Below are 26550 nucleotides of genomic sequence, written 5' to 3'. Positions count from 1 at the left end.
GGCGCGCGAGCTCAGGCCGATTTTGTGCTGGAGCGCGCAGAAAGGCCACTGAGGAGAATCCGCGGAGGGCGAAGCCGCTGGGGCTGGGCAGGTGGGGCCGGCGCTGCGGCGCCACTGTGTGGGCTGCCGCCGTCCAGGCCGAGAAGCACCGGGGACGTCTCCGTGGGAAGCCGGCGGAGGACGGCTGAGGTGAAGCCCGGCCCCCGATGTTCGCGGCCGCTGTAAAGCGCAGACGTGAGCGGCGCGGGTTCTTGCAGGGCGAAGGCCGAGCAAGCCGCGTTCCGACGCGGCTCCGGAGCCCTGGCACGGTACTCTGGGTGCCCGCTCCCCTGAGGCGCTGATGTGGACCCTTACCGCGTCGGCGCGCAACGTTCCGAGCCCGGGCCGACCCCCGCCCCGTCAGGCTGCTGCAGCCCGCAGCTTGCGGGCTTAGACTTTAAAGGTTTTTTTTTTTACGTATTCTAAATCAGTTCAAAATAGACGCCTTACAACATACAGTTTAAACATTGCATTTCTCCGCGGAGTTTAAAACAGACTGACGACTTAGAACCCTCTTAGAATGTTCCAGGCGTTGGACTCATCCGTTGGAAGGCGTATGAGTTCAGCTTGGAATTTCCAAACGCAAACTTTTGGATAATGGTCTTTCTCCCTCCCTCCCATCTTCCTTCGTGGCTGTCTCTGTCTCTCTCTGTTTCTCTCCCCAGCATTTAGTTAGAAATACGGAAACCGTACTAACGTGAAAAGTATCAACAGGCTTTCTTTTGTCTCCATGTTGGGGAATTCTTCAGTGGATGGCCAGTTCCACCCCAGAGGGTCTGGACGTCACCTAGAGTTTCATGATGCCCTGGTTACCAAGTTCCCATTGAAGCAGCAGGAGTAAAAACAACCACTTTGAGTTGAGCTTATAAAGACAGTTGAATGAAACTGTTCCCCTCGAAGAGGGGAAAACCAATTTTGCCAAAGTCTGTCACAAACAGCGGCGTCACTAGGGGAGCGTGGGTAGTACAGACTGCACCCGGGTGACACCGTCAGAGGGGGTGACACCAAAATGACTATAAAAATATTCCTGTAGTTATAACAACAAAAGCATTTTTTGTAAGCCTAGCTGACATGTTTCGCTATACCTACAAGGGTAAAACTCTGTGCTAATATGCTTTTTGAATCTTCTAATGCACTCCGGAGCCCTGGTGGCGCAATGGTTAAGTGTTCAGCTGCTAACCAAAAGGTCAACAGTTCGAATCCACCAGGCACTCCTTAGAAACCGTATGGAGCAGTTCTACTCTGTCCTGTAGGGTCGCCATGAGTAAGAATCAATTCAATGGTGGCGGCAACAGGTGTGGTTTGGGTTTAATGCACCCCAGTCAGAGCTGTCGTTATTACCCAGTTATTATGATTTTTTTATTATGATTATGCTTCGAATTACAAGCACATGCTGTGGTTTTTGTTACTGCTTTCATTGCTCTCAATTAGGAGTGCTGAGAGAGGGGGAATAGAAGCAGGGGAATAATTGAGCTAGGGTGGTAGGAATGATCTCTCTTTGAGACCTGAAGAGTGGGGGGGGGGGCTGTGGGAGGATCTGAGGGTGGGAGTGGGGAGGGTGCTCAAGGTGCGAAGGCCCAGCCTGACTGGAGAGTGGTCATCAAGGAGGAGTGCCGAGAAATGTAGGAGCCAGGCAGAGGCCAGATCAGCTGGGTATTATAGGCTGTGGTGAGGAGTGTGGGTTTTCTTCAGGGTGATGTTGGAAGGGTTTTAAGCAAGGGAGTGACATGATTTAAGTTTTAAAAAGATTACTGTCTTGTGGAGAAGAGATGGAGGAGGCAAGAGTGGAAGCAGAGAGTGGTAGGGTAAGACGAGGCCAAGTGGTCAGATTCAAGAGATAATTAGGAGGTAGAATTGGCAGGACTTGGTAAGGACTGTTTTGGGCCGGCCAGTGAAGGAGAGTAAGAGCATCCATGAGGACAAGATAGATGGTAAAGGGATTTTCCAAGATGGAAAAGTGTGCAGTAGCTCTGGGGTCTTGCACAGCCCTGGCACACAGGACTGGGTGAGTATTGTTGCACTGAGGAGAATGGACAGCACACACACCCCTTCCTGGCTCTGGGGAGTACCAAAAAGTCAGCAAAGTTTGCATTGGTTGCTCGGTGCTTGCCACCATCATGAAACTTAATCAAGGGTCCAGGCTGGGACGTGCCTGGTCAGGATGGGCTCAGAGCCAGACAGGAGGTGGCCTTTAAAAAGGCTCAGAGCTCAGGGAGGGGAGCTCTGGAAGACCTGGGGCGGGGGAGCTGTCAGAGGTGGTTATGGTATATCCAGCATTGGCAGTGTAGGCCCAGCTTCGTAGCAGGCACTCCACAACCATTACCTGTGACATTACCACCACTGTTACCTTAAAATGAACTAGTTTCCCTCCCATCCTAGGTAAGATGTAGATCAGTGGCCTCAAAGCTGTTTCATCTGGTCCCACATCTGGGCCTCTGTTTTCATTGCTCCTCCCATTCTCCTGGGTGGGTACAGTGAGGAGTGTTGGCGACCAGCCCCTGCCCAAATTGTGTCCTGGACTCAGGGTCTGACACATCCGACAGTCAGCCTTCACGTGTTGAATGATTGAACTAGGTATAAACTAGATTATTGCAGTATTCCAGGTGGGGAGTAATTGAGCCTTGGGTTGGGAGATGGCATTGAAGATGGAGAAAAGGAGACACATTTCAATATATTGTCAAAGTAGAAAGGACAGTAGTTGCTGATGAATGATGTAATCTTTGTATTACCCCATTGAACTATTTTATGTTAACTTTGTATTTCTCAAAACGTCCAGGCTTGCCAGTGGATACCAAAGTATATTGCTATATCCTTTGAATAACAGTAGAAACTGAAGGATCGTCAAAGAGATATCACTAAGTCAGTGACCAAACCAAGAGATGCTAAGGGGTAAAATTTTGGAGAATTCACTTAATAGTATAAGTGAGTTGTTTTTTTACACAAAATCCAGCCCCTGAGTAACTCAGCCTCTCCAGCCTCAAGTGTCTGACACTTGGTAGCCTCCCGATAGTATTTGTTGGATGAATGGGTGACAGTTTGGCAAACATTTTAGAGAGTGAAAGTGCGTAGTGAGCCAGATCAGACCAAGCCAGAGAATGTGCAAGAGACTTAATATGGCTTATTCTCCATCACTTCATCTGGCAGAAGGCCTTTGAATGCAGAAACAGCTACATGAATGAGCGTGAAAAGCAGCACTATCCTTTATTGAGAGCCTGTGAACGTCTAGGCACTTCATGTATGTTACTTCCAATATTCACAAAAAACCTGTAAGAGATTGTCCACAGTTGATGACTGAGGAAATTAAAACTCAGTAATGTCAAAACACAAACTAATAGTACTAGAATTTAAGATAATTTTTTACAAATTCCACAGCCTCCCTGAAACTCAGATGTCATGGGACATGTCCTGAAACTGAGGCCTTTGGGTGAGAGAGCATTCACAGAGTGGAAGATGCAATTAAAAAAAATTTTTTTTTATTGTGTTTTAGGTGAAAGTTTACACAGCAAATTAGGCTCCATTTAACAAGTTTTATACAGATTGTTCCGTTACATTTTCCATAATGTGTCAATATTCTCATTATGTCCATTCTGTTTGTTCTGCTTCGATTAATCTAGATTCCCTTCTCCTCCTTAGCTTCTCATCTTTGTTTTAGGGTAGATGTTTACTGTTTAAATTCACATAGTTGATTAGGCCATGTTTTAATAAAATGAAAGTCAAGTAAATCTGTAGTTTGGTGTAGCTTAAAATTTTCAATATGAGACCCTGGGTGGACTTCTAGTTAAGTGCTTGACTACTAGCTGGAAGGTTTGCGGTTTGAACCTGCCCAGAGGCACCTCGGAAGATAGGACTGGCAGTCTGCTTCTGAAAGGTCACAGCCTTGGAAATGCTATGGAGCGCAGTTCTACTCTGCACACGTGGGATTGCCGTGAGTGAGAATCAACTGGATGGCAACTAATGGCAATAGTTTTCACTACAGTAAGATCTTTTATAACGATGATTTTGCAGGACAAGCCACGGCTTCATTCATTTGACACTTGTTGAGTGTTTTCTTTGTGCAGGGTAGCGTTAGAATAGATAAAAGCATGTCAGACACCACCTCTGCCCTCATGGAGCTAACCTCTTAGAGTGTGGTTGAAAAATTACTACATATCCCCACACAGGGCAACCAAATGCACGATTCGAGGTGTTTATAATTGTTAATAAATATTTGAATCTTCACATGTTCCATTGAATCATTTCTCATTTGAAACTCTAAATTTATATGGTACTCAAAAATGCTAAACTATACATGTTTTGGGAAAGTGAAAGTTAAAAATTAGAACCTAATGATGTTATGCAAAACTATAAAGAACATTTTGATACATGTTTTCTGCAGGTTGAATCTGTATTAATTTACATTTTAGCATTATAATGAAAATTTTTGCAAAGAATGAGTAAAATATCTAGAGTGCTTTCCTAGAGAAATTATTAATATTTTTGATGTCTGGAATGTTTTGTGGTTTATTTCAGTTACATTTTTTTCTAAATTATATTTTCTAAAATGCAGATAAAGGAATGTCAGGCTCCTTTGCATCGAAGACCTTCACTGCACTTTCAGATCTCCATCCCAACATGGCTAATCTGGTCAGTCTCAGTGGTGGGGGGTTTGGTTGTTCTCTAGTGCAGCTTCATGTGATACTACATTATGTCAGCATTACTGATTCCTTGATACACCTTGTGTAATTGACAAGCATATAGATACTCACTGCATTAGTATAGTTGTTAGATATTAAGTATCCCTAAGCTTCTTTGTATTTATGCCAGCAAAATGAAAATTAATTGTTCTTTTGTCTACAGCTTAGGAGAGATGATTGTAGAATATGACTGTTGATTGTTCAAAATGATCAAAAATTTATTTGCAGCATTTTAATTAAATATTGTACATCTGCTATAAGTATATTAAGTCTATAACTTAGATAACTGGATTAGAATATAGTAGCTATATTCTAATCCAGTTATCTAAGTTATAGACTTAAATTTTTGCCATTATTGCTGCTTTCATGCCATAAAGGTATACAACAGGTGTGTTTCTGAAATGATTGTGTGAAAATTGGTGTTTTGGGAGGGTTTGTCACAGAATTCAGTAATTTCAAATATACTGAGATTGTTACTTATTTAAAAGAAATCTGGGTGTAATCATCCTGTAAGGTGAAAAACATGTAATAAAGCAACTTCCACACCACCTCACCTTCTCCTGCCTGTGAGTTGGCTATGTACATTTGACTTTTGTAAACCAACTTTCTTAAAATGGGACAAATTTGCATATAACTTTAATAATTTTCAATTTCAAGTTATTAATGTTAAAAATAATAGTTGTTACAGTTTTTCTTGAAAGGTAAAATATTTGCTAATCACCTCTTTAGTTGGAAATCTTTACTTGACATTTCCATTAGTTACGTTCTTTCCAACAAAATTCAGTGAGATCTACATGCATATGAAATTAAAGAAACAGTAATGTGTCTAAATGCAGAAAGACCAGTGAACAGCTCAGCTAGGATGTGGTGGTCTTAAAAGCTTGACTATATTTTAAATGTAACAGATTATCACAAGGTTAAAATCAATTGCTAGAATTAGTAATATAAGTTTAGATTTATCCTTTCAGAAAAAGCTAGTGGCTTTTATTTTTTTAAAGCACTCTTTTAATATGCACATTTTTTTGGTAGTCATTGAAGAGATTAAAATTTTTAAGGGAATTGGTTTAATATCTAGCACTTTATAACTAAAGTTTAAGATCCAGAACTTTGTAACTTAGGTTTATCAGCAGCAATATACAAGTTTTGTAATGATATAATTTATATTACAGTCCAGCGTGTTTGGATTAAGAAGCTAAGCAATTTTATGTGGATTGTTAGAAAACCCTATATAAAAGAAAGCTTTGAAGACCATGGCAAATTAAATTGCTTTATACATGTGCTTTGAATGAATTCAGTAAGGATTGGTAGCATAGGGCAGTTACTGTGCACCACCTAGTGATTGAAAATGAAAATAAACTAGAAACAAAAAAAAAAAACAACACACTACATGTTAAATGATTATATTTGTAATAGCAGTGAAGTGTCTTATTACTTTGTACTAATCCTTGTGGAATTGAACATTGAGGGCATTCTTTTAGATATTGGTCTGGAATAAGTACATTTAAATGATTCCTAGTCAAAAATGTTTGTTAGATTCAGTACAATATAACAAGTCCATGAAATTATATTTACCATCTACATCTGTGTTTAATATTGGTCTTCTGTAACCTTTTTGTTTTTCAGAAAATAATCGGTATAGTTATTGGGAAAACTGATGTCAAAGGCTTTCCAGACAGAAAAAGCTGAGTTCTGTTTAACTCTTTGCTTCATTTTTCATAAACTATGAATTATAACTACAACAAAGTATATTTAAGTGATTTAAGTTTTTCATGCTTATTTAACTTCTTAAGAACAATGGTCATGCTCTCTTTTGTAAAGTACTCAATTCAAGGTGATATGTGTGAGGACATTCAAATAATTTTTAATGATTTTATTTGATGTTTTTCAAACATACTTTTAAAAGCTTTGTTTATGCAGTGCCAAAATAGCTAGTTAAATTGGTCAGCTCATTAACTTGTCTCAACATGTATTTGTTGAGCAGTTCTGCTGTGTAAGGCCCTGAATGCAAAGGTAAAACAGAAATTGTAGCCCCTCATCTTCCACTAGAGTAATGTCTAAGAGTCTGGACTCTGGAGCTAGGCTGAGTGGGCTCTCTAGTCACTGGGTCATCAAAGATCAACCTCTCCAGAACTCTTCTGTGAAATGAGGATAAGAAGAGCTGGTGCGAAAATTAAATGAACTCGTGTGTGTAAGGGTTAGCATCACGTGTGGCCTATAGTAAGAACTGAGGTTAACTTACTTTCAGTTTAAATCTCATGTAAGATAGACAGTAATGAAGAGGAAGGTTTTCAAGCAGGGAGGTGTCATGATAGAGTCATGCCCAAGGGAGCTAAAAGTGTGACAGCAGTATCTATGTATAATTCAAACAAGCAGACAATTCCATGGAAAAAAATCACTTTCATCTATGGAAAATGGAGTTAATTTTGGTTTCAGTGGTTCTTACTAAGTTGCTTTAAACTGTGCAAGGGTTTTAGAACTATGGAAACATAATTCAGGACTGAAATTGAATTTTTAAAATCAACTCACCTTCCAACTTTTGTAGTTGGCATGCAGCGATACAATGTAGAGTGCCAAAACTGACAGTTTACTACTATTAGTTTTGAAAGAGTCAATGCTTTTGTTAAATGTTACAGCGTAAGTGTTCCTGTATAGCTTGAGTGAATCAGAGCTCTAGCCAGTTTACTACTATTAGTTTTGAAAGAGTCAATGCTTTTGTTAAATGTTACAGCGTAAGTGTTCCTGTACAGCTTGAGTGAATCAGAGCTCTAGCCAGGCAGTCAATGATTTTGGCAGGAAACATTAATTTTGCTTGAATCACCTGTGTAATTGTGTCTGTGTTAACTTGACTTGTGCTAAATCATGACATCTGAATCATAGGTATTGTAATAAAAACCAAACCAAACCTGTTGCTGTCAAGTAGATTCCGACTCATAGCAACCCTATAGGATAGAGTAGACCTGCCCATAGGGCTTCCAAGGAACGCTGGTGGATTCAAACTGCTGACCTTTTGGTTAGCTCTTAAACACTGTGCCACCAGGGCTCTGGTATTTTAATAGGTACCTTTATTTTTACTTTATTTTATATTAATATTCAGTTTTTATTTTCGAGGTGAAACCAAAGATGTTGTCTCCCACCAGTACTCATTGTGGATGTTTTATGTTATCAAAATTAATTAGATCAGAATTAACCATTTGAGTAATTTGAGCAAGTCTATATATCTTCCTGTTTTCTGAGCTCTAAAACGTATAAGATACATGAATTAGAAAAAAGTCATTGTGAAAATATTTGCTCAAATTACAACAATGAAATACAGTTTTTACCTGTCACATTGTGGGGGTAGCAGAAACATTTCTGTATGTTCGACTTCTCTTTACAGTGATTATACGAGATTACCTTTTTGGAGAAGATATACTACTGGCTTTTAAAATAATACTGTACGCATATAATGTATTAATATATTTTCATAAAAACTTGGAACAGTACAGAAGGTCATAGAGTTGAGAAGGGAAATTCCCCTTTCGACCCCACTCTCTCGATCCCCTCCCCTCCACAAAGGTGAACGCTAGTAACAGTTGGAGATATATCTGTAATTTTCACATGTTGTATTACTTTTTTAGTTAGCAAAGACGATGAAGAGATTTCCGTTTGAAAAAACAAATACTTGCTGACGTCTAGTGGTGCTCACTTAATAGCACACAGTTTATTTTGAAATAACAATTTAGACCTGCATTGTGACTTGGGTTAAAACAATAACAGTAGGAGAGAGTAGAGAGTCAAAGCTAATAGCTGGATGGTTCAAGCCTACATATTGTTTTCCTCCAAATATACAGATAACTGGGGGACAGAGACAAAGAGGTAGATCGTAAGGGGAGGCATCTACGTGGGCAGCTTGTTACCACCCTCACTTTGAAACTCATAAAAGCATAACTTATTTTTTTATTACAGAATTTATATTTGAAGTGTCATTTTATACCATGCATTTGAGTATTTTTATCATAATAATCTTATTTGTTCAAAGCTGAAATAGCACTTCATTTGAAAAATAAAAGCATTGGCTTTCCCTTAGGTATTGGATCAGAAAGGTACACCTTGAGTTTCACTGTGCGGGATTCACCAGCCCACTTTGTAAACATAGCATCCTGGGGCAGTGAAGATTACATCAGGTCACTTTCTGACAGCTTCAGGGTTGGCGAGTGCTGTAAGTTGTCCTTGATTCTTAAACTATTTCTATTATAGTATTATTCCTGTCATATGTTTGTGATAGCTATACTTTGGGAGTTAAAATAAGGCACAGTTTCTAACTGTTAAGAACCTTATCGGAAAAAAAAAATCAAGTGTAAATTTAAGAACATAAAGCAAGGCATTCTGTATTACTTGAAATGTATAAAAACATGATTATGGTGCTTGTTGTTAGGTGCCATCAAGTCGGTTCCGACTCATAGCAACCCTATGTACAATAAAATGAAACACTGCCCCATCCTGCGCCATCCTCACAGTCATTGCTACTCTGCTTGAGCCCATTGTCGCAGCCACTGTGTCAATCCATCTCCTTGAGGGTCTTCCTCGTTTTTGCTGACCCTCCACTTTACCAAGCACGATGTCCTTCTTCAGGGACTTATCCCTCCTGATAACATGTCCAAAGTACAGGAGACGAAGTCTCGCCATCCTCACTTCTAAGGAGCAGCCTGGCTGTACTTCTTCCAAGGCAGATTTGTTCATTTTCTGGCAGTCCACGGTATACTCAGTATTCTTCATCAGTATCGTGATTCAAAGGCATCAGTTATTCCTTGGTCTTCCTTACTCATTGTCCAGCTTTTGCATGAAAACACTGTGGCTTGGATCAGCCATACCTTAGTCCTCAAAGTGACATCCTTGTTTTTCAACACTTTCAGATCTTTTGCAGCAGAATTGCCCAGCACAGTATGTTATCTTATTTTTTGATTTCTGCTTCCATGGGTGTTGATTGTGGATCCAAGTAAAAGGAAATTCTTGACAACTTCAATCTTTTCTCCATTTATCATGATGTTGCTTATTGGTCGAGTTGTGAGGATTTTTGTTTCCTTTATGTTGAGGCGCAATCCATACTGTAGCTGATCCATACTTTGATGTTCGTCATAAGTGCTTCAAGTTCTCTTTACTTTCAGCAACAAGGTTGTGTCATCTGCATATCGCAGGTTGTTAATGCATCTTCCTCCAATCCTGATGCTCCATTCTTCTGCATATAGTCCAGCTTCTCGGATTATTTGCTCAAGCATACAGATTGAATAAGCATGGTGAAAGGATTCAGCCCTGACACACACCTTTCTTGACTTTAAACCGTGCAATATCTGTTTATTCTGTTGAAACGACTGCGTCTTGGTCTATGAACAGGTTCTGCGTGAGCACAATTAAGTGTTCTGAAATTTCCAGTTTACAAACATGATAGTCACATATTTACCTAGGTAGTGTTATGATCTTTCATTTATTTCCTATCCAATTTGCATCAACCCTATTGTTTTCATAATCATTTATCTGTAAACATGCTAGGGCCACTGAATAGATTTTGATAAAAGTTGATATTTGACTTCTTAATGGATTTTAAGGAACTTTACTTTTAGTCCGAATGCCAAATATTTTCATCTTCCACCCACCCTATCCCTCTGATTATTCAGTGTAGTATCCACAAGAGTATAGTGGAAAAAAAATAAGGACTGTGAAAACAGGTAAATTGGATTCAAATCCCAGCTCCAACATTTATTTACATTGTGGCTTTGAAGTAATGTTTTAATCTTGTTGAGCCTCAACTGTAAAATAATACCCTATTAGGTTCTTGTGAATGTTAAATGAGATAGTGTCTAATATAAAGTGTAGAATTTAGTCACTCAATAGGTAACAACTCTAACCTTACATACGAAACTGAAGAAAGCACACGTACCAATTCTCTTTCATGGTTCAAAAAGAGCAGAAAAGGGGTAATGCAGATAATTAAACTACTCCTCTGCAGCACTGTGCTGTCAGACAGCCCATTGCTGGTTCCTGGGATTAGTATCTAGTCACATATTACCTTGTATTATTAACTTTTCAGTGCCATATATAGCATTCCTCTAATTAAATAACAAGGTCATTGAACTGTGGAGTACAAAGGCAGAAAACTGCAAATTTCATAAAAACCCAAAACCAAACCCATTGCTATGGAGTCAATTCCAACTCACAACAACCCTATAGGACAGAGTAGAACTGCCCCATAGGGTTTCCAAGGAGCACCTGGTAGATTCAAACTGTCAACCTTTTGGTTAGCAGGTGAACTGGTAACCACTACACCACTAGGGTTTCCACAGACTTCATAGGGCCCAGTATAGTGATACGCATTCCCTGAATGAATGCAGGAATATTAGTTTCATACAGAGATAAAGACTGGCTTCAGTATTAAGATATGTTATATGTTGATGGCTGTTGTGAGGATGAATAAGAGATTTTTAAAGAGCCTGAAGTTAATGGTGATTACAAGTCTAAATAGAATGCTTATGAAAAAAGTATAGGTTTTCAAATTAAAAACATGGTGGCTTCAAATTTCAACTCTACTACTTAGTAGCTGTCTGAATTCAAGAAAGCAGTTTAACTTCTTGGAGCTTCAGTTTCTTCAGTTGTAAAATAGGGACAATCACAGGACTATTGTGTGAGAAATTAAAATAGAGCAGAAAAAGCCATAGGGAAATCGAAATCCTAAAACGTTAAGTTCACAAAGCTGGTAAGTGGTGGAGCCACAATTTGGTACCCTGGGTTTTCTGTTGCTCCTTCTCTTCCATCACTGTTATTTCAGAGGGCAGCTGTTAATTAGGTGGAGATCAGTTACAGTGTTTGTTGTATAGAAGGCATGTTGTGACCAAATCAGATGTTCAGTATAACTAATTAGTAAAGTAATAAGAATGTGGGTCGTATGTTGGGACTTGTCATCGGGGATCAAACTGATGGTCAGACCCCAGGATCCTGTTTCTCTCAGTGGCATGAGAAGATGACTATGAAGGATGTTCAGCACCCGCTCGGACAGTTAGCAGTGACACCGCTACAGACGTGAGGTGCACATGTTTTGGGTTGATCCTGTTACCATTTTGTAATGGCATCATACTTTTTCCTCTGTCTTAGTGATTATTGAAAATCCCCTGGTACAAAGAAAGGAAATGGAAAGAGAAGAAAAATTCAGGCCTGCAACTCCTAGGTAAATGTCTGTCCAGCACAGAGATCAACTGTTGTGCTAGACTGGTCATCGCTAATAATTTTTGTGTGTCAGCTTAGCAGAGAGTTTACACTTCAATTAAAAAATTAGGAGTTAAATTCTTCCTCACAAAACTTATCTTTGGTTATGACATTTCTTTGCTTATGGCTTTGTTTTTAGTACTTTGATTCTCAGTCTTAGATTTGTAAAAATTGGACTCTAGTTTTTTTTTTTTTTAAGTCACATAAGAAGTGAACAGCAAGAACTGAAGATAAACCTTGGAAATTATGTCTATTTTCATATCAAGGTATAACTCCTCTCTGCCATGTTATCTTAGGCCAGGGTCCCTAGAGGTAGAGCCCGAGACGAGGATTCTTGTGCAGGGGGTTAATTGAGAGAGAGCTGGGCCTGGGGGAGCGGAGTAAGAGGGGAGCTCAGCTGGGACTCAGCCTCAGCCTGATCCCAGGAGGGACCTCTGGGTGTGAGCGGCACCACAGAGATGTACCCACTGGGGGGGCTGGACTTTTGTACCCTTTATTAGCCATTGGCTGCAGTCCACCTATCCCCATGAGGGGATATAACCTCGAAGGCATTCCTGGCCGAGGGCAGTTCTCAAAAGAAGGGTGTAGCTGGGAGTGACCCCGCGCCAGCCTGGTAAAGGGTCCTGGCAGGGCACCACAGTCTCAGGTGTGGGGCATACACATACACCAAAGCATTTTCTTAATGACAGTATATTTTAGACAAAAAGTGTTTTGCAATGTTTCTTAGAGTAAAAAGTGTACGTTTCTTAATATAGTCTAAACTACAACCAAAAAGTAATTCAGTTGTGAACATGGGAGTATTTCTTGTATGCAAGAATCATCGCGTGTTAACTTTTTTGTGTGTTTTTGCAATTTAGCAACTGTAAGCTCTTGCTCAGTGAGACTCATTCAATTGTAAAAGTCTGTTCCAGTTATGAAGTGGATACCAAGTTACTTTCTTTGATACACTTACCTGTGAAGGAGTCTCATGATTATTATTCACTGGGTGACATTGTTGCAAATGGACAAAATCTCCATGGGAAGATTATTAACGTGCTGGCAGCAGTGAGGTCGGTAAGTTAAAATCTTAAGGAAACTAAGTGCAGTGGTGGTGGTAGGGGCATCATTTAAACTGCATTTGGAAAGTAGTGATCATGACTAGCTGGAGTAATGTACCCTCTGTATACTGATCAGTAGTCAGCTGGATTGATTTAAGAAAAGGATAACACTTCTCATTAAAGGGAAAGTAGCATTTTATTTGTAAACAAGTAGCAGAATAAAATGGTGTTTAAATCCTGAGTACTTACTGGGAGATAACTCGCTGACGGTGTGAGAGCTTCCCACACTCTGGTTAACCAATGAGAGGGTCCACCCATTGGCTTGAAGTTTATCTCTAGGACCTTCCTTGAAAGGGTGTGAGTTGAATAAACTGGGGAATCAGTTCCGTGCAGTGTTCTGGGAACCCTCCTGGGTGGGGAGAGGGAGAAGGCCCCCTGCACGAAGCACAAGTCCGCAGGTGCAAGGACTGTCTCACACCTGCTGCGTCAGCATCATCTCCCTCTGGCTCAGTTACTGCAGCTCGTTCTGAACTCCGCAGTTGACAGACTCAGTCGCTTGGCAAGGACTTAGAGGTGGACCTTAAAAGCAAAGCTTCACAAAATGAAGCTCAGAAAGAAAGGGAAAGGGGCAAGAGCAAGAGTCATTTCTCAGTATAGAAAGGATGATGATCAAAACGCAAGAAAAGGGAATATCTTACATTCTTCTTGTAGTTAATGTAAGTAAGTACTAATTGCTTTTAGGTATTAAATACTGACAGGAGTGCGATTCTTCCCAGATGACAGGCCCTTGGCAGCAGGAGCTGTGTCTGCTTTGTTTGCCACCCTAGCTCCAGCCTAGCACAGTGCCTGCCACATGGTGAATTGTCTGTATAATTTAGGATGGAGGAATAAATGCCCTGTAAGACAGTCTTGAAAAAGAGAAATCATTTTCTGGGCAATTGAGATTCAGTCTTACTTGAAGGCAGGAAAGGATCTCTCAGTTCCGCTGCAATTCTATAAAATGTCATTATAGTTACAGTGTAGTAAGAATTTGTCAAAATTCACTATGAATTTCACCTGCAACAGCTTTACACACACACAGCGCGCGCACACACACACACACACACACACACACACACACACACACACACACACACACACACACACACACACACACACACACACACACACACACACACACACACACACACACACACACACACACACACACACACACACACGCTTGGTACCCTCTTTCCTGGGTTGTATTACCTCTTTTCATGACTTCTGTCTCTCATTTTGCTTCAGCTCTTTTCGTTTCCTTTTCTCCAGGTTTGTATTTAACCTGTTCTCTCCTCCTTCGTGGTCTTTTCAAGTCTTCAGAAGTTTCAAGTCTTTACAACTCTTCAGTACACTTTCTCTCCCCGACCCCAGGGACCGAGCAGGCCTCTCTCACACTCTGGCTGTCCTTTTCTCTAGGTTTCTTTTCCTGATCCTCCTCCTCTCTTGGCAACTCTTGAGCCTCCCCCAGCCCCTTCTAGCAGAGCTCAGTGCCGAAGCAGCTGAGAGGACAGACGTGGTGGTGGGATTGGTAGAGGAGGCAGCACCTGTTTCCACATGAGCGCTCAGTGGGGAGACTCCAGGTCCCCTGAGTCCTACCACTTTGATTTCTTCCCTAACAACATGGACAGAACCAGACAGTGCCAAAGCGCCTTCGCACCACCGTCTCCTCGATTTTGTGCCTTCCCCTGTGGGGAAGGCAGAGGAGGTCTCACCACTGGTAGCTCACTGATGAGCCCAGGTTCTGTCAGTCACAGGAAGTCTAGGCTGGCCTGCACCGAGCCCTGGGACACACAGATACCCTGTCTACCTCCAGGGGTCCAGAGATGCTGGCCATGAACTATCTGTCCCAGCACGTTGGAAGACCTGATGACCTTGACTTAAAGCTTATGTATCCTTGTCTCTCTTCAGCCAGACGTGTGTAACCTACAACTGCAGCTAAAGGCATCGAGTTTAGAATAGAGATGCTTTCAAATCATCAAATAGACAATAGTAGTTCTTGCTATTTTAATGTTTCTAACTTGGTATTTAAAAAGTAAGCGTTTAAATATTTTCATCAAATGTGTATTAAGTACCTCTGCAACTATAGGGAAAGCATTATCATTTCCTCCTATTTCTAAGGTTGGTGAGCCAAAATACTTTACAACTTCAGACCGAAGAAAAGGCCAGAGGTGTGAAGTGAAACTCTATGATGAAACAGAGTCTTCCTTTACAATGATATGGTAACCTCCCACTTCTGTTCCAGACTATGAAATTACTGCTATTACCACTGAGACAGAACAGTTGTATTTTATCAAAAAGATTATAGATTTAATGTCAGGACATAAAAGATATTAAAAATATACCTTGCTCCTGTAGGTTCAGTGTTAATCCACTGCTATAGACTGTGCTGTAGGCCAACTGTCACTGAGGTCTCCAGAGGGGCAAGAATTGCTAGGATGGGCTCCACAGTGACTGTTTTGTACTCGTGTACTGTTTTCACATCAGTGGTGTTTAATGAGGCCCGAAAGATGATGAGCAAGGCAGACTTGACCTGTGCAATAAACCATAGTGGGCATGGAGGGGGTGGAGCAGCAACTTCCTTAGGCTGGACTCTGTGGGTACAGCATGTCTGATACAGGCAGCAGCTGTGCCCTAAAACACTGCTGGTGCAACACAGCATTGAGGTAGAGTCCAAACATTGGGCCCCACAGGAAGCACTTAATAAGAGAAGTGTCTTAAGTCCATCAAGTGACCTGAGCAGTTTATCCCTTGGTGGGGACCTTACCTCAATGGTCTGAAAGAGTGACTTCTAGCCACTCAGTTCTAACTAGCCTAGAGTGGCCTGAGGAGGGGAAAAGATGGACTTGATGAACAGAACATTGTTAGACATATGTATTTGTTAAAGGAATGACTTATCAGTTGATGTTAAATACTCTGTTGAATACAGAGTATAACCCTGCAAAAGGCAGGAAAAGCAAACAGCCTTCACCTGTCTTTGACAATATGGGCGATTGTCAGCCATTAAGGCATTCTTTTCTGTAAATAACGTTTTCTTCTAATGTATTCAATTTTTATCATTTCTTTTTTAAAAATTCAGTTGGGACAGTGAATCTATCCTACTTGCACAGAGCTGGACGCCACGAGAAACAGGTATCATACTTCAGTGATTATGTTCAGTATTTGTCATTTCTTTACCCATGTGCAATAATTCTAAAATGATTTTTCCTCCCAAACAGTAATATTTGCCTCAGATATAAGAATAAGTTTTGACAGATTTCAGAACTGTATGATGGCAACTGTAATCTCAAAAACCATTATTACAGCTAATCCAGGTAAAAAGCCTTTTGACATTTTTCATCCCTTTTGAAATGATTTTATCAGACATTCCAATATTTATGCAGTGTATTTAAGGATGAAAATGCAATTGGGTTTAATTTTAATTAAAAGTAAAAAATTGCTTTATATGGCATTTTTTAAACCTATGAGCTATATATCTTTTTATATACTGAAGGAATGTGAAGAACCAGACTAATTTTTAAAGCATCATCTGTTGTAATGAATTTTGAGATGTCAGTGTTATTTACTGGATAACCTAAATTATTGACTATTTAGAAAATAAATCCAGTTTCCATGTACTCAGATAACTTTTATTGCTAGAGCGTTGAGTACATATTTATGGTTCTCTTAGTCCATAGCTGTCAATTAAATGCCCAGAGAGCTCACAGGAGCGCTGCTCTTTCTAGGGCCTTATGCTTACCCGATAGTTGGGCCCAGGCCAGTCCTAAGCCCCGGAGGGATCAGTCTCAGGTCCCTTGTTAAAAGGGGGGACAGTTTACCCCTGCATGAAATCAGGGGAGCAAGACATGGGGGGGATCAGGGAGTTACTGTCTTTACACTTTCTCAGAGTGCCTAATAGGACAGACATAATGACCAGCCCAATACTGCGGAAGAGTCCAGAATGACGAGAATGGAGTGCTGTTGTTAGTTGCTGTGGAGTCGACTCTGACTCATGGTGACCCATGTGACAGAGTAGAACTACTCCATAGGGTTTTCAAGGCTGTGACCTTTCAGAAGCAGATTGCCAGGCCTTTCTTTCCAGGTGCTTCTGGGTGGGTTTGAACTGCCAACTTTTCAGCTAGTAATCAGGGCACTTAACTGTTTGCGCCACCCATAAAACCTGTTGCTGTTGAGTTGATTCCAACTCATAGCGACCCTATAGGACAGAGTAGAACTGCCCCAAAGGGTTTCCAAGGAACACCTGGTGGATTTGAACTGCAATCCTTTTGGTTAGCAGCCAAGGTTTTTAACCACTGTACCACCAGAGCTCATGTTTGCGCCATCCAGGACTCCAGAAATGGCATTGTCCTTTGCAGTCTCAAGAAGATAGAAATTTAGAAGTGTGTTACTTTAAGCGTACTATGCTGGCCAGTAACAAAGCGTCAACAGTGGCTGAAAATCATAAAGCAATTTCACGTTTTTGACCAAGCCGTTTTTGGAATTTCTGAAAGGTGGGACTTCTCTGAAAGCTGACATGACCTAAGCTGATGAGACTGTCTTCTGTAAGTGCACAGCATCAGCTCCTTGAGCTGCAGAGCAGGTGCTTGTGTGACAGTCACATTTACTGATTACAAGCAAAGTGGGCAACCATCTCTACCTTCATGCAGCTTGTGTTCTAGCAGGGGAGAGACAGACACTAGACAATAAAGATGACACATCCACGATCATGGAGTATTTGAGAAAAAAGACTGGAGCAGGGTCAGGAGGGCCCAGAGTGTTGGAGTGTGTATAAGGGCGGGTTGTAGTTTTCAATAGGGTACCAGGCAGGCCTCCCTGGGAAGGTGGCATCCGAGCAGAGTTAGTGAGGTGAGGGTTGAGCCGAGGAGAGTGTGTTCTGGGAAGAGCAGAGAGAATAGCCAATGCAAAGGCTCTGAGGCTGGAGGGTGCCTGCACAGGGAGGAGTGACAAGGAGCCGTATGCAGAAGGCCACAGAGCACAGGGAGAGGAGCAGAAGTCAAGGGTGGAGAAGACATGGGGGGGTGGGGGCAGGTCAGTGGGGCTTTGCAGGCTATCCCTAAGACCTGGTTCTCTTGCCTTTTACTTACACATCTTTACTTTAAGATACACCAGAAGCTAACATCCTACTGAACTTTGTAAGAGAAAATACAGAAACAAGTGCTCCAGATGATGAAATAGACAGTTATTTGAAAGAATCCATAAATTGTAAGTGACCCTTTAAATATTTGAATTTTTAAGAGGTCAAAGTTTGGGCCTGTGAAAATTAAAAAAATTACCATATTCTAATTCTGTAACTATTATATTTCCAGTTTTAAAAATGCAGTTTTTAACTTTTGGGGGTTTTATAATCTTTTTCCCAATCTAATGAAAGCTAATGACCCCCTCCTCATAAAGGCAGCTGTACACACACAGAATTTTGCAGAAAATGTCATGTGTTCACAGACCCAAAGTCAATGAAGTCCTGGTTGAGGCTCAACTTTAAAATGGATGCCATTTATTGCCGTCTGTGGCTTACTCAGGGCCCGAGGGAGAAGGAGAGGAACAGAGCAGAGTCCTAGCTCGCTCTCTGGAGGCATTTTCTCTAACCTCCTACTAGGAGATCCAGTATTTCATCATCACAGAGGACACTAAATTCACCTCCAGAGAGTAACAATTGAAGTAACCATTGTGATGGTTAAAACTATGTCAGCTTGGCTGGGCCATGATTCTCAGTGTTTATATGTGTTCACTCTCATGATTGAATCTGCTGAGAGTAGCCAGTCAGTTGAAGGGGAGTTTCCTTGGGGGTGTGGCCTGCATCCAAATATAAGCAGACACTCTGGCTTCTTTGCCCACTCTGGATCCTGCCCTGCCTCCTGTTTGTCTGGCCTTGGCCTCTTGGGACTTGAGCTATCATCTTAAATGCAGATCTTGGAATTCGTAGATTTTCACAGCCTGAGAGCGGGATCCCTGCTCTCCAACCTGCCAATCTTGGGTTTGCCAACCTCTACGGCTGTGTGAATTGAGAAAAGCCTCTATCTTGATACACAGACTTGGGACATTTCAGCCTCTACAATCATGTGAGCTGTTTCCTTGATATGAATCTCCCTATATGTGTATTTATATGCTTTACTGGTTTTGCTTCTCTAGAGAACCCAGCCTAAGACAACCATGATAAATTATTCTGCAAGTTCATATAGACACCGTCATCCAGAGTTGTGTAAAAGCAAGAACTTTGTCATTGTTCCTTGAAGGAGTCAGCCTGTTTCCAATAATCTAACTGTAATCTTTTTGCCTCCAACAAGGGACTATAAAGTTGTGTTATCAGAGTTAAAATTGTGATTATTGTTACTTTGGAGGCATTTAAAAAAATGTTGAGTCGTTTGCCAAAGATACCATTTCAGGAAGCTTCCATAAAGCACAGAAGTGACCACTGAGCTGTGAGGTGGGTTTGCTACAAATTTATTTCAGTCCCTGAGAGTCTCTCAACCCTGAAGTAGAGAAACAAAAACTGTGCTACTGCTGGGCTCCTCATGGGCATCACATTTGTATGGAAAACTTTTTCCTAATCAGTGTGTCACATCAATGTGATCACAAAGGTAGTAAGTACTTCCAGGTCCCTTTCTTTTACTTGACTGTGGGAACTTTGATAATTAAATTTACTCAGGGACAAAAATGAGTTGCTTTGTCTTTTAAAATACTCATTACCCCCATGAAAAACTTAGAGATGGGAATTGATGAAATATTTTATGGTTAAAACTATAATCAGGTTCTTTTAAACCTTCTATTGAAAACGACGATGCTCAATATTAAAAGTATTATACAATTTTAAAATAGCCCAGAAATAAAGGGTTATCATTTTTGTGAATGTCTTCTAATCCATCATTCTGTGCATAGACACTAATAGAAAGATAAAGATATAAAAATATGATAGACATACAGATCATAATTTTTGTGAAGGAAATTAAATTTTATGTACTAGAAGTCAAAAGAAGAAAAGAAACCAATGAAATGCTGAAGGAACTGGGCAACTTCCTTTCTCAAGTAATATCTGCTCCTGTAAGATTCCTCTAAGATTAAGAAAACTAAAAATGACTAATAGGTTGTTGTTTTTGGTTTTGTAAATTTTCTTATATAAACTTTTAAAAAGTAAGCCAGTTACAAGTGGACAGCTCAGTGCATTTTCACATAGCACACACCATTGACCCTCCTTCCAGTTGGATGATAAATGCCAGGGCCCAGAAGACTCCTCATGCCTCTCCCAGAGGTAAACATGATTCTCAGTTTAACACCATAAAAATCACAGATGAACTCAGCCTGCTTTGGAGTTGTAGAAGTGAAATCATATCATGTATACTTACTCTTGTGTGTGATTTTTTTGACATTATGTTTGTGAGATTCACCCATGCTTCTGTGTGTAGCATTTGTTTTCATTGATGTATGTACTATGCCGTTACCTGGTTGCCTTCAAGCCAGTTTCGGGTCATATGACCCCATAAGACGGCAGAGCTGCCCATAGGGTTTCCAAGGAGCGGCTGGTAGATTCGAAACTGTCGACCTTTTGGTTAGCAGCCCAGCTCTTAATCATTGTGCCACCAGGAATCCGTTAATATAAATATAACCCAAAAACCCACTGCCATGGAGTTGATTCCAACTCATAGCGACACCATAGGGTTTCCAGGGCTGAAAATCGTTGTGGAAACAGAATGCCGAATATTTCTCCCAAGGAACCACTGGTGGTTTTGAAGCACCAACCTTTCGGTTAGCAGTTGAGTGCTTTAACCACTGTGCCCCCAAACCAAACCCAATGCCATCGAGTTAATTCCGACTCATAGTGACTCTATAGGATGGAGTAGAACTACCCTGTAGGGTTTCCAAGGAATGGCTGGTGAACTTGAGCTGCTGACCTTTTTTGGTTAGCATCCAAGCTCTTAACCACTGTGCCACCAGGGCTCCAAAATTTCTCTATTTCACTGATTCTGGTTTTTGTTTTTACAAAAATTTTTGAACCTTTTTGCACGAGTCTTTAGATGAGTCTGTGTTTCTGTTGGGTGTACACCTAGAAGTAGAATTGCTTTGTTGGGCATTTGTTCAAATGGTTTTCCAAAGTTGGTACCAATTTACACTTCCACCAGCAGTGTTTTCGAGTTCCTTTCCAGTGTTTGGTACTGTTAGTCTTTTAAACGGTGGACATTTCATGGAATCCTGCTGTTGCATTAATTTGCATTCATCCAATGATCAATAGGTTTATAAGCCATTTGGCTATCTTTTTTTGTTATGTGCCTTTTTAAGTCTCTTCCTTATTTTTAAAATTAAGTCGACTTTCTTCTGGATTTTTAAGTGTCTTTTAGATATCTCGGAAATGAGTACTTTGTCTTGTTACAAATTACCACCATCTCCCATTTGTGGCTTGCATTTTCATTCTTTTTAATGGTATCTTTTGATAATTAGAAATCCTTCATTTTACTGATGACTTATTTCTCATCCTTTTCCTTTTATGTTTAGTTGTATAATCAGTTTTAATATAACAATAATTTTTCTGCTACTTAAGCTACTCATGTTATCATTTGAACTTTGTTGCTTTCTATTTGGATGTAATCCTTTGTAGTTCTTAGAATATATGTAAACTGGAATCACTTTTTTTTTTTAGTAAATACAATAGTTGATGTCTATACAGTGAAGCAATTAAAGGCGAAAGCTTTGAAGAAGGAAGGAAAAGCAGATCCTTTCTATGGTATTCTTTATGCTTACATTTCTACACTGAACATTGATGATGAAACAACAAAAGTAGTTCGAAACAGATGGTAAGCAGCCAAATTACTTTCAGCAAATATATCTTTGTAAGAAGCAAAAAACAATTCCTGTTAATAAGTTTTAAGCTCTATAAAAGTAACAGCTATTTTTGACATGTATAGAAATGTATAGAGAAATGACTCCTACTGAAAAGTTTCCATGGCAAATTATTTAGATTCAAAGATTATAATTTCATTTTAAAGTAAAATTTATTCTGCTATACTTCTGTAATCCTAGAAAATAAAGATATAATACAGAAACATTTAACCGGGATGACAAACTGTTGTCTTACAACGTAGTAGAAAATTATTTTGGTTGACATGTCTTATAGTCATGCAGTGACAGCATTTTAAAAAATTATTTTCAACTGCATGATGAATAAGATGGCCAGCATCTCCTAGGTAAATATAGTATCTACCTGCATGGAAAAGTAAACCTCAGTGGGTTTAATAATGTTAGCCAAAATGTGCTTGGCAAGCAGCATCTAAAATGTTACTGTGAAAGTCTCCCTGTGGATTTTTTTAATTGAAATTTTTATTGAGGTAATTGTAGGTTCATATGCAGTTGTAAGAAATAATACAGAGAAATTCCTTGTACACTTTGCTCAGTCTTTCCCAATTGTAATAGTCTGCAAAACTGTTGCTCATGATCACAGCCAAGATATTGACCTAGATACAATCCACCAGCTCAGTTTTACCTGCATGTGTGTGTGTATTCTATACAGTTTTGCCACACGTGGTTTTTTTAGGTGCCATCGAGCCAGTTCCTACTCATAGCAACCCTGTGTTCAACGAAGCGAAACACTGTCTGGTCTTGCACCATCTTCACAGTCATTGCTATGTTTAAGCCCATTGTTGCAGCCACTGTATCAGTCCAACTCGTTGAGGTTCTTCGTCTTTGTCACTGACAGTTTACTTTACGAAACATGATGTCCTTCTCCAGGAGCTGGTCCTCCTGATAACATGTCCAAAGTATGTGAGACTAAGTCTTGCCATCCTTGCCTCTAAGGAGCATTCTGGCTGTACTTCTTCCAAGACAGATTTGTTCGTTCTTTTGGCTGTCTATGATATATTCAACATTTTTCACCAACACCATAATTCAGAGGCGACAGTTCTTCAGTGTTCCAACCTGAGAGTCTCATCTTCCAGCACTATATCAAACAATATTCTGCTGCTATTCATAAGGTTTTCACTGGCTAATTTTTTTTCAGAGTAGACCTCCAGTCCTTCTTCCTAGTCTGTCTTAGTCTGGAAGCTCAGCTGAAACCTGTCCACCAAGGGTAATCCTGCTGGTATTTGAATACTGGTGGTATAGCTTCCAGCATCACAGCAATACGCAAGTGCCCACAGTAAGACAAACTGACAGACGCATGGGGTCACATGTGTAGGTTTCTGTATGTACTGCCACAGTCAGGATACTGAACTGTGGATTTTTAAGACATTTTATAGTTTAGTGTTAAAGTTGAAAACTGATGTGGAGGCTGCTGTGCAAGGCATGTGTTAATTTTTTTGAAAAATATTTTTGAAAATATTTTTTATTGCCTCCCTTATTTGTTCCTCCATTTCTAACATTGGTATCTGAGGAAAAGCATCGAACATTTACTATAAAGTTGATCTTGTGCTAGACAAGAAACCGCTATCTTCAGATCATTCCTTTGAGAAATCTGAATTAGTCTTCCTGTTCAAATTGGCCGAAGTGAGAGATCCCAAACCCTGCCCTGGAACAGCCACCACATGACCTACCAAAGTCTCAAATGTGTTGTTTTCCCCACTAGTACTTGACTATACAAAATTTCCTATTCATTCCTCCACTTTGGCGAAAGGCCTTACGAAATTTTGAGAAATTTGAATTCGTCTTCCTGTTCAAATTGGCCGAAGATCTCAGAAATTTTGAAGAGCATAAAGTTACCATTTAAAGTGAGAATGTATCACCAGCAATGTCCACAGCATTTAGCAAGTGGAGCCAAAAAAGTTCCCTGGGGTTTTTCTGTATGTGTACAAAGGACACAGTATAGAGACCACTGAGCCTGGGCTTTCTCAGTGCAAACATGATTCCTGTCCCCCACAACATCGATCACCGAAGTGGAAGTTCTGCAGTGCTCAGAGAAGGGAAGGGGTGAGCACTGGGGTCAAAAAAAAAAAAGGGGGAAATGAGCTGGGCTGGGCCTTAGAGCCTGGGCAGGAATCTCAGCAGTCAGGAGGGGAGAAAGGGCAGGACAGTGAGAGTTTTGGGCCATCCCAGTTTCAGATAAACCATGAATGCTGCAGATTAGACTGCATTGTGGAGAGAGCTCTCCTGACTGTTCGTTGTTATTTCTTCTGTCTGCCTTGTATCCTGCATGGTGCCGATGACCAGTAATATTCCATGTGCTGGCTTAGCCTTTTAAGTGGTAATCCTTCTGAAGAGATCAAACTTGTCACTTACAGCTGTCCTGTTTTATTATTTTCTTTGTTTCCTTTCAGTTTGGGCTGTAGTTACATTGTAAATGAAGCATCCAGTGCTTGTACAACCTGCAACAAAGACTGTTCAGGATTTCAGTCTGTCTTTCTAAGCTTTGATATGCTGGTTGACCTCACCGACCACACAGGCACCCTCCACTCCTGCAGTCTCACTGGGAGTGTTGCTGAGGAGACTTTGGACTGCACGGTAAAGCGCAAGAAGGAAGAAATGCTTAGAAACATTTCAAAATTGACTTCTCTTCCACCAAAACATAGGTTATTTTTGTGAACATTTGGTAGAAATTAAGTCATTAATAGGCCTGGAAAAAGTCAATCTTGTCGATCTTGATTTAAATACACATTGCTTTGCATGAAGAATTGATTCCATGTTGTATGTTAAAATTATAGCTAAAAAAAAACCAAACCCACTGCCCTCGAGTCGATTCTGACTCATAGCGACCCTATAGAACAGAGTAGAACTGCCCCATAGAGTTTCCAAGGAGTGCCTGGTGGATTTGAATTGCTGACCTCTTGGTTAGCAGCCGTAGCACTTAACCAGTACGCCACCAAATTGTAGCTAGTATGGACTATTATGAATAATGACTAAGGCCTTTAGCCAAAGCAGAGGAATTAATAGGAAATTTTGTATAGTCAAGTAATAGTGGGGGAAACCAACACATCGAAGACTTTGGTCGGTTATGTGGTGGCTATTCCAGGACAGGGTCTGGGATCTCTTACTTCCACAGCTAGATAGAGTCAACCATGACTGTTCTCCCTGGTCTGCTTTAGAACAGCAGCGGTACTTGGACATTAGCAGGTGTGTTTATGATTTATTTTTACAACCAGTTCGTGGGTCTGGTTATAACAATAAATTTTTGTCTCCACCTTGCTAAGGGGAGGTTTCTATGCCAAACCCCTGATTCACTTCAGAGATTGAGGTATATAGCCTGTCCTGTTTTCTGTCCTCCATCAAGAGAATTGAGCTTATTCATGGTGAAGAAAATTCATCTCTAATGAGCACATTTAAGTTTCACATTATTGTCAAGATGAGTTTTTCATACTAACTTCAGAAATATTTTTTTTTTAACCAGGTAAATGAATTTCTAGCAATGACAGATGAACAGAAAACAGCATTAAAGTGGCAATTTCTTTTGGAAAGAAGCAAAATTTACTTAAAAGTTAGTGTATTTTACGGTGCTATATCATTCTTTATATTCAAACAATAATTTCAAAAGCCTAGGGTACAGACCTAATAAATCAGGAAATTTATTTTTAATTATGCCCACTTCCTGTGGGTGCAGAAGGATTCAGCTACCCTAGAAACAATAGAATCATTTTTTTCCCCCATAAAGTATAAAGGAGTTACAAATGACACCCAAGAAAGAGCTCAACAAAGACAATATCCATTAATGTTAACTCCAGGGCAGTTCAGCAGTCTTCGGAGTCAGGCTGGTTCTCCCTGCCCCCAGTATGGTGAGACCCAGACAAATAAGCTAACCTCTTTGAGTATACAACTCTAAATTATAAGATATACATATTATATATTTAATAAGAATTACATATATTATTAACAAATTATGTGATCATGTCCCTATCATCTAATAGATTATGTCATCACTACAGCTTCATGTCTTACCAGAAATTGGTAGTTGGTACACACATTAAGCCTTTTTTTTCTACATGGATTTTCCTAAAATCATTCAGAAGCCAGGTCTGTAATTTCTCAGCCCATACTCTGCCTGAGAGTAGAATTCGTTCCCCCACCCTACAACCATTAATTGATGTTTATGTTAATATCTGCAAACAGAACTTCCTTTGCTGTTTTTTATTTTATTTTATATAATGTTGGTTTTCAACTTTATGCATTAGGTGATTTTTAAAAGCAACTGTTTTTCTTCTTACAGTTTGTTTTGTCACACAAAGCAAAGGGTGGATTCAGAATTACCGTGCTCTCATGTAAGCTTGCAGATCCTATTGAGGCAAGTAGGAACTTGTCTGGACAAAGAAATACTTAAAACCATCATTTTAAACTCTGGAAAATATAAGGAGTTTTAACTCCCTTTAAAGTGGAATATTGTTTGAACATTATGGATAAAATTGTATTTTGAGCAAGTGTGCTATAAGTGTTTCTACACGTTATTGTTTCCTTCTGGAGTTGGCTTGGGGGAAGTCTCAGCTGGACTCACTTCTTAGAAGGCCTTTCCGCTGGCTCTGCCACATCTCTTCCTAAGTTGGAAAATGTTTGCGTGATGAATAAACAAGTTTCATCTTTCTCACAGATAGTTTGCTTTCTCATTTTGAGCCATTTTATTCTTTGTCTTG

At 40.2% G+C, this 26550-nt stretch overlaps 1 protein-coding gene across 4 annotated transcripts; it reads left to right on the top strand.

Moving 5' to 3' along the window:
* On the top strand, positions 1 to 26506 carry MEIOB (meiosis specific with OB-fold). Of its 4 annotated transcripts, XM_049902961.1 has the most exons (15): positions 1 to 442; positions 2816 to 2928; positions 4586 to 4662; positions 6336 to 6393; positions 8779 to 8910; positions 11835 to 11907; positions 12803 to 12998; positions 15143 to 15243; positions 16101 to 16153; positions 16240 to 16335; positions 18122 to 18223; positions 21648 to 21801; positions 24253 to 24436; positions 25320 to 25406; positions 26133 to 26506. In XM_049902961.1, exons 2-15 carry the CDS (start codon positions 2919 to 2921, stop codon positions 26241 to 26243), a joined length of 1434 nt encoding a protein of 477 aa, XP_049758918.1. In that variant the 5' UTR covers positions 1 to 442; positions 2816 to 2918; the 3' UTR covers positions 26244 to 26506. The 4 variants fall into 4 exon arrangements, with proteins under 4 accessions (XP_049758918.1, XP_049758920.1, XP_049758919.1 ...); XM_049902963.1 differs by lacking the exon at positions 2816 to 2928 and having other exon boundaries at positions 1 to 189; XM_049902962.1 differs by lacking the exon at positions 2816 to 2928.
* Positions 26507 to 26550: the final 44 nt, after the last annotated feature.

Source organism: Elephas maximus, chromosome 12 (genome assembly GCF_024166365.1).
Source record: "Elephas maximus indicus isolate mEleMax1 chromosome 12, mEleMax1 primary haplotype, whole genome shotgun sequence".
NCBI classification, from domain to species: domain Eukaryota; kingdom Metazoa; phylum Chordata; class Mammalia; order Proboscidea; family Elephantidae; genus Elephas; species Elephas maximus.
This window is presented reverse-complemented; position numbering and strand designations above follow the sequence as displayed.